The sequence below is a fragment of the Buceros rhinoceros genome, unplaced genomic scaffold (assembly GCF_000710305.1).
Source record: "Buceros rhinoceros silvestris isolate BGI_N320 unplaced genomic scaffold, ASM71030v1 scaffold13382, whole genome shotgun sequence".
NCBI lineage: Eukaryota > Metazoa > Chordata > Aves > Bucerotiformes > Bucerotidae > Buceros > Buceros rhinoceros.
In genome coordinates this window covers 19250-26037 of record NW_010399555.1, presented here as the reverse complement: position 1 = coordinate 26037, position 6788 = coordinate 19250, and the positions used below count along the sequence as shown (strand labels likewise).

The following is a 6788-nucleotide window of genomic DNA, read 5'->3' as shown; positions in this document are numbered from 1 at the left end:
GCAGGAATGGAGGGAGAGTGATACAGAGGGAAATGGATGTTTGATAATCAAGGTCTGGTCTTGCTTTTCTGGTAGAAGTTCCTATTGATGTTGTGTAAAACCCTGTTAGCTCAGCCCCTTCACTAGCTGTGCTGACTCTGCTGAGGTGAGGGGTGCGGAACACTGGATCTGAACTAAACGGTACAGATTTGTCTTTTCTAGTTATCTTCCCTGTAAGTGGTATCTACTTCCTGAAAAGGAGTTTGAAGAGTTCATGGACTCTCTTCTGGAAAACTTAACTGGAAATACTTGAACCTCTGTACAGGGGGACAAAGGGTGGTTATAGCCATGGTTGCGCTGCGTATGTACGGGATCACACCCATGGGAGAAGACAGCAGTGGAGGGGAGGAGTTGCCTTGTTCCTTCAGGAACTCTAAGGAGTGTACATACAACTAAAAATGACACTTTCTCCCAGGTTTGCTGGGGACGTGGCAAGGCTATCTAGGCTAGAAGACCTTGTAGAAACAAAGCCTTACCAGCGGCTTCATAGAGAGTGGATGCAAATGCTTTTGCTTGGTCTTTTTAAAGACATTCACGCCCGTTATCATCCTCTTTATAATGTGTTTGATCGCCTTTCCCTGCACATAAACACGCGGACTGTTTCCGTACTGCTGTCAGGCAGTAGTTCAGCAGGTTGGGCTGCCCAATCATCCATTTCACGGGATCTCAGAGCAGCTGTAGGGAACGCCATCCTTTGCAGTACCTCACAGAAGAGCAGAGTGTAAAAGGCAAACTCTCAATTTACCTGTAAAGTGCTTTGGCTTTTCCATTAGCAGACTTTATTTTGGGAAGGGGGTTGCTTTTCTTAACACCTGGGGTAAAAGATTGGTACCAGCTCCCAATTTAATTTAATTTTATTTTATTTTTGAGCCTCTCTTCTCCTGCTCCAGCTTTCCTAGTAACAATCTCTCCTCTCTTTGCTCCTCTCCTGCTCTCTGCTCTGCTGCTGTTGCTATGGTTCCCCTTTGCAGGATGAGATCCTGGTGAGTAGAAGGCCACTCAGCAGGGTGTGCTAATGAACATTAATGTTGCATCTGGAAAGGCAAGAACTGTGCATAAACAAATTATTCCCTCTGCTGCTGAATGGGAAGAGCAGGGCAGCTAGCACTAGACACAGGTGAAAAGGTGGTACGGTGAGGGAAAAATTCAGAACTGCTGGTACGTGTTGTGAGTGGGTGGAGATAAAAAGCAGTAATCCAAGGATGTGTGGTTCTGTTTCTGCCCCCTCCTGTCCACAGAGAGAATAGGGCTCTATCGAGCTTAACAGTAGGCAGGAGATGAAGATCCAGTGCTCCTGCATTTACCTTTGTAGGACAAAAGGATGATTAAAAGGACTGTGTACCTCTACGGCAGGCTGTTCACACAGCGCAACTTGCTAAGATGCAGGGCAGTCGCATGGATTTTCAATGCCAGCTCGTTTTCAGCAAGCACATCTGTACAAGGTACACGCCCATAATGCATGCAGATGTCTTTGGGTGCTAACAGTGCAGCAATACATACAAAAACTAATGCATTTGAGCTGACACATACTTGCATTTGATTACTGCGTGTGTGAGGCTTGAAACCAGCACTTGGTGAGTTGGAGTTCCCTAGAGCGATAGCCGAGCTTTGTTACAGACTAAACTTAAAGGAAATTGTTTTGCTCTAAATTAATATGACTACTCAAATGCCTGAATATGCTGAAGTCCAGGGTACTAATTCCAGATGCACCATTTTGTTCTGTTACATTTAGTGTCTCCTCTTTACTAAAATCAGTTTTTTCTGGGTTATCGTCTCCTCTTCTTGAACTGGTTTCCCCCACCCGTGAGTGGAGTGAAGCGAAGCACTCCACAGGCACGGTGTGCTGAAAGGTGTGCTGGTCTCCTGGTTTTCCCTGGGCATGGCCTCTTCTGGGTGTTGCTGTGATCAGGTGCTTGTAGGTTGTGCTGGTGTCTCAGGCACTCTTGATGCAGTTCTTCCTGCATCTCTTTCCTCTTGGCAGAGGGTATAATGCACAGCACTGCCAGGTTCCTTCCTGCGTCCTTTTTATACTTTTCCTGGCCCTTTTGAGGCAAAGACCTTCACTGGCCAGTTGAGTGGGGGGCTCTTCTGGCAGCAGCAGAGAGCATGGTGTTCCTTGTCTTTCCATACTACTCTGTGTGCAGGGATACCCTTTATCTTTCCTTGGTCACTTAAGGCCACGCTCTTAGGGCCCTTGTTAATGCTCACTGCTTCCACCCCCTTAGGTCATCCGAAAGGGCTGGCTCACCATCAACAACATCGGGATCATGAAGGGTGGCTCCAAGGAGTACTGGTTTGTGCTGACAGCAGAGAACCTCTCCTGGTACAAGGATGATGAGGTGAGTAGCTCAATTCTGTGACTTGAATCTCGGGCATCTGATGAGGATAAGGCCCTCAGTTCACTGCGCGTGATGTATCTTCCAAGTACTGTCTGTAGCTTGTGACACAAGCTGAAACTATCCTTGGGCCGGGTTCCCTGCGGTCTCGGCACTGCTGAACGTTTCTGAATGGGTATGAACGTGACTTTTTTGACACATGAGGAGTAACATCTATGCTTGAAGCCTTGGTTCCGCAGAAAGTTGTCACAGTTGGAATGAATGTGATCCTTTTTTGTCTTGCTGTGGCAGCTGTGTGTGATGGGTTAGTTCCAAGATTTGGATTTTTTGGTATTTGTGAGGCAGCCATGGTAAGTTTTCTGGAGGAGTGTGGCAGAGGTTTTCATAGACCTCTCCTGGTCACAGGGAAAAAGCTCTCTACTTACTGAGCATAGCAACAGGAGCTGTGGACCTGAACCTGCAGCTCAGGTGCTGTCATCTCCTGACTTCGAGTAAACTATTTAACCTCTCTGTGATTCAGTTGTTAAACCTGCAAAGCAGAAGTGTCTTTTAATGTTTCTATATTGAATGTGTCAGTTAACGCACTATTTGTAAAATTGTTTGAATTGTGAATGGGCAGAGAACTGCAGATCAAGATTATGGTGGTGTGTGGAGTATCTCTGATAGGAGCGAGGCCCCACTCTGTGGAGTTACTTGAAAATCCTGAATATTAGGAATTCTGGAAATGTGCTGTGGTGTCTTTCTGCTTCAGTGGGAAATTATGTAAGTGGACGGAATTGTCCCAGCTGAAATTACCCCTGTCAACAGTGTATTGCTTCCAGTGCAAGCCAAAGTAGATAATTGTCTTTTCTAATTACTTTGAAAAGAGCAAGAATAGCTGGATGGTTTTGGTAAGGATGTGATCGAAAAGGTTAGTCCCACTCTGTGCTGCAGAACGAAAACTGCCTGCTATGATGTAGTCGCTCATTCTGAGCGGATCAGAGTTCGATTGCAAAGGAAGAACCTGCTCTGCCTCTTCCTGCGGTTTGTGTCCCTCCGGTGTTCTGAGGCACACAGTGATGTGCTGGAGGGCTGTAGCTCGGCCTGGCTGCTTGGCTGGTTGGTGTCAGTGGGCCTGTTTCATTCTCAGCAGGTGGAAACGATGACAAATACGGTGATGAATCACCCTCTAAATATCGCTTTCTGCATGGAGACTGCTGCTGTGCTGCTATGGATGAGCAGGCAGCAATTTTCTAATTAAAGCACCAGGCATTGAAATGTCTTTGGCTACATTGGTGTGTCTCTGCTATAAGGCCCCTGCCCTCTGTATGTGAAGTGGCTTGGGGAGGCTTCACTCTCCTCCAGGTTGCATAGGCAGGTCAAGTGGTTATAAACATCTAGTAGTTTAATCAAAGCCAGCTGCCACATCTGTATTGCAGAAATGATCATAACTCCAGTTCTTCCTCAGGGACTGGGAGGAAGGGCGGGCTGCAGTGGGGATGTGTAAACTGTTGATGGATTCCAGTTGCCTGGGATGGGGATTGGGCCTCCCTTCCCTCTTGAGGGAGGGCAGCCTTGGAGGTCAGTAGTAACTGGAGATCCGTACTGTTTCGCTTCTGCATAGCAAGAGGTAGGGCTGCCTAATGAAAACAGATCCCTGCTAGCTTTGGTCCCCTAAACACAGGAGAACCAGTGCTGATGAGGTCTGAGCTGCCTCTGAAAAAGGAGCCTTTGTCTTCAACTGAGTGGGAGCAGGGGGGAAAGGGAAGCATGTCTTTATTTGCTTCCTCCCCAAGTCAACTCCTTGATCACTGGCTGTTGCAAGGGAGAAAGGAAGCAATGTCCCCCTGGACTCCACAGCTGAATCGGGCTGCAAGTTGGTGCATTTGAGGGCTAGCTTGGAGAGCCTTGAGCATGGGGATTCCCATCCCAAACCCTTGGTCCTTCCTGGAGCTAGCTCCATCCCGAAGAACTGTCTGCAGTGCCCTCTGTCAGACAGGGTTATCTTTGGATGTCTGTCCCAGAGCTCTCCACCAATTCGGGAGGACTCATGTCCTTTACAGCTCCTGAAATATTCTCATCTGTTTTTAAAGGTTGTACACAATGATCTTTCTTCACTCAAGCTCTGGGAGGAAGGGGGAGGCTTTTTCTGCCCCACCCTGCACTTCTCTTTTCCCAGTTCTCTTGTGCTCTGGCAGCTTTCCAGAGGGAGCAAGGAGGGAGCTGAATCCCTTTTGTCTGGATGGAAGTGCTGGTGGCAGAGCTGTGGGTGTTGATGGGGGAAGGATCGGGGTGAGGTGATGTGCAGCTGGGGTGAGGGTGAATGCGAGGCTAGTACCTCCGGAGCTGGGATGAGTGGGGGCACAGCCTTTCCCTGCCCTGTTTTGTAAGCCAGGACCCAAAGTCTGCTGAATGGAGACATCTGGACCCCATTAGTGAAATACCAGTCTTTCTGCAGCGCTGGTTTGTTTTTCCTCTGCCTCTGAAGAAAGGAACTGAAACTTCAAATGTCTTAAAGGGCCCAGCATTACATGTTAGCAGGGGTGTACGGCTGTTGATGCTCTGGAGGGGCCCGAAGGAGTGTTCTGGGGAATGGGAGGGGAAGGAAAGAACAGGCCAGGCAGGGGTGGAAAGTTGGCTCCCCACTGCGCCTTGCTGCCAAGAGCATGTGTGTGTGCTCCTGGGCTCTTGTGTTTTTTCTTCCTCTCTCCCTTCAATGAGTCAAACACTGGCCCCATGGAGAGTGGCCTCACAGAAAGCTGGCCTCCCAGGACCTGGAGACCCTCCTGAGGTACCTGCACCTTTGGGATTATGCTGCAGGCCAGCAGTGGGAGGGAGAGGTGAGGTGGAGCCTACTCTGTCTGCTGGTAATACAGAAAGAGATTTCTTTGCTCTGAGAGGGCAGTGTCCGCAGGGCTGGAGCAGCAGCACAGCACACTGGCTAGCTGCTCAGCAAGCACCGTAGTGGACATAATACAAGCATTTTATTAGGATAGTCCTTCTGCCTGGTTCCCTTGTGAAGTGCACAGTGCTCACTTCACTGCAAGGCTTTCCCACCTGCTGGAAGGGAAGGTCTGTGAGCTGTGCTAGAGCTGCTGGGGATGGGGACCTTGTAGACAAGATGCTATGAGCACTGTGCTCAGTGGTTCTTGTTAGTAAAGCTTACTGCCTGCCGGGGGAGACCCCTGCGTCCTCTGCTCTGCAAGGGCGACCTTCTGCTGGAGTGCCTGTGACTGCGCTGGAGTGTTTGCACGGCTGGGCAGATGGATGTATCCGCCGTTCCCTTTGGGAATTTGTGTGAATGTGCAGTACAGACGGGAGCTTCTGTCCTTAGGCAGGTAAATCATGTACTAGAAATCTGGGGCCTCTAAGAGCAGGTGACTGCATGAGAAGAATATGGCCGGACCTGTTTGGGTGCAATCAAATTCACGTGTTGCATGCAGTGCCAGCACGTGAGTCCTGGGTGAGTACAGGAAGTGGGCACGGAGTTTTAGGTGCTTCCAGGTGCTTCATACTCTTTATACATCACGATCCCTGCTGCATCAGTTGTGCCTGAGCTCCTCTTCTGTTGTGCCTCCTCTTTTCTTTTTGAAGAACAAAGGCATTCCCTCGTGTCCTGGGGAAGACATGACAGTATTCACAGTCACGTCAGGCAGATGGTGCTTATTCTGTACCTGTCAATGTCTTGTGCCCCATTCTAGTTTAAAAATAAACACAGAGATCAGTACTGAGATTGTTCCCCCCACTGCACACACATGCACTCCCCCCTGTTCCTCCCACATCCCCCAACAGTCCGTGTCCCTGAGGCCCAGCTCAGCTGGTAGGAATTCTTTTGTCTGTGCTCTGATGCCCACAAGTCTCCAGAACCTTGCAGTGATGGGTCTGGCTGCAGGCAGGGGTTTGCATCCAGTTTAAAGACCATAGGAGCAGGTCTGCTCTGAGGTTCTTCCTCTCCTTTCACACAGCTCTCAGGTGCTCTCTGGAACACATTCCTTCTCTTCACATCCTCTGTGGAGCTCTTCTATTCATTCACTCATCCCTTCTCACAAGGGTGTGTTTTCTCATGGATAGTATCTTACTCGGTCTTAATCAGTCCTCATTTATGCTTTCACTCACTGTTTCTCTTCTTTCTTTTCCAGACAAACATCAAACACAACTTCCAGAGCACCCAAACCTCCAACTTTCAAACCTTTGTAGCTTTTTCTTTAATGAACAGCGTTCTTTACAGTGTGAAATCCCCTTTATCCAGTCACCTTCCTGTGCTCGATCCTGCAGTCTCAGGTAGCAAAGCACAGAGTGCAGTCGTAACTCTGCCAGGCCCGTGTGTTTTATCTCTGCATTTTATAGCAAAGTTTAGCATGTGAAACACAAGCCATCCAGAACAGAGCTGCCCCGGGACAAGTGCATGAAGCTGGAAGAAATAAGAAGGGAAAG

The 6788-nt window shown here is 48.8% G+C and overlaps 1 protein-coding gene across 1 annotated transcript in view; it reads left to right on the top strand.

The window, feature by feature from the left end:
* The window catches only part of DNM1 (dynamin 1), a gene marked incomplete at its 5' end in the record, with an annotated part of 35639 nt that overhangs the window by 15540 nt on the left and 13311 nt on the right, over nt 1-6788 (top strand). The window contains 2 exon segments of the mRNA XM_010131529.1: nt 1011-1022; nt 2265-2378. Coding sequence (XP_010129831.1) covers nt 1011-1022; nt 2265-2378 — 126 coding nt within the window.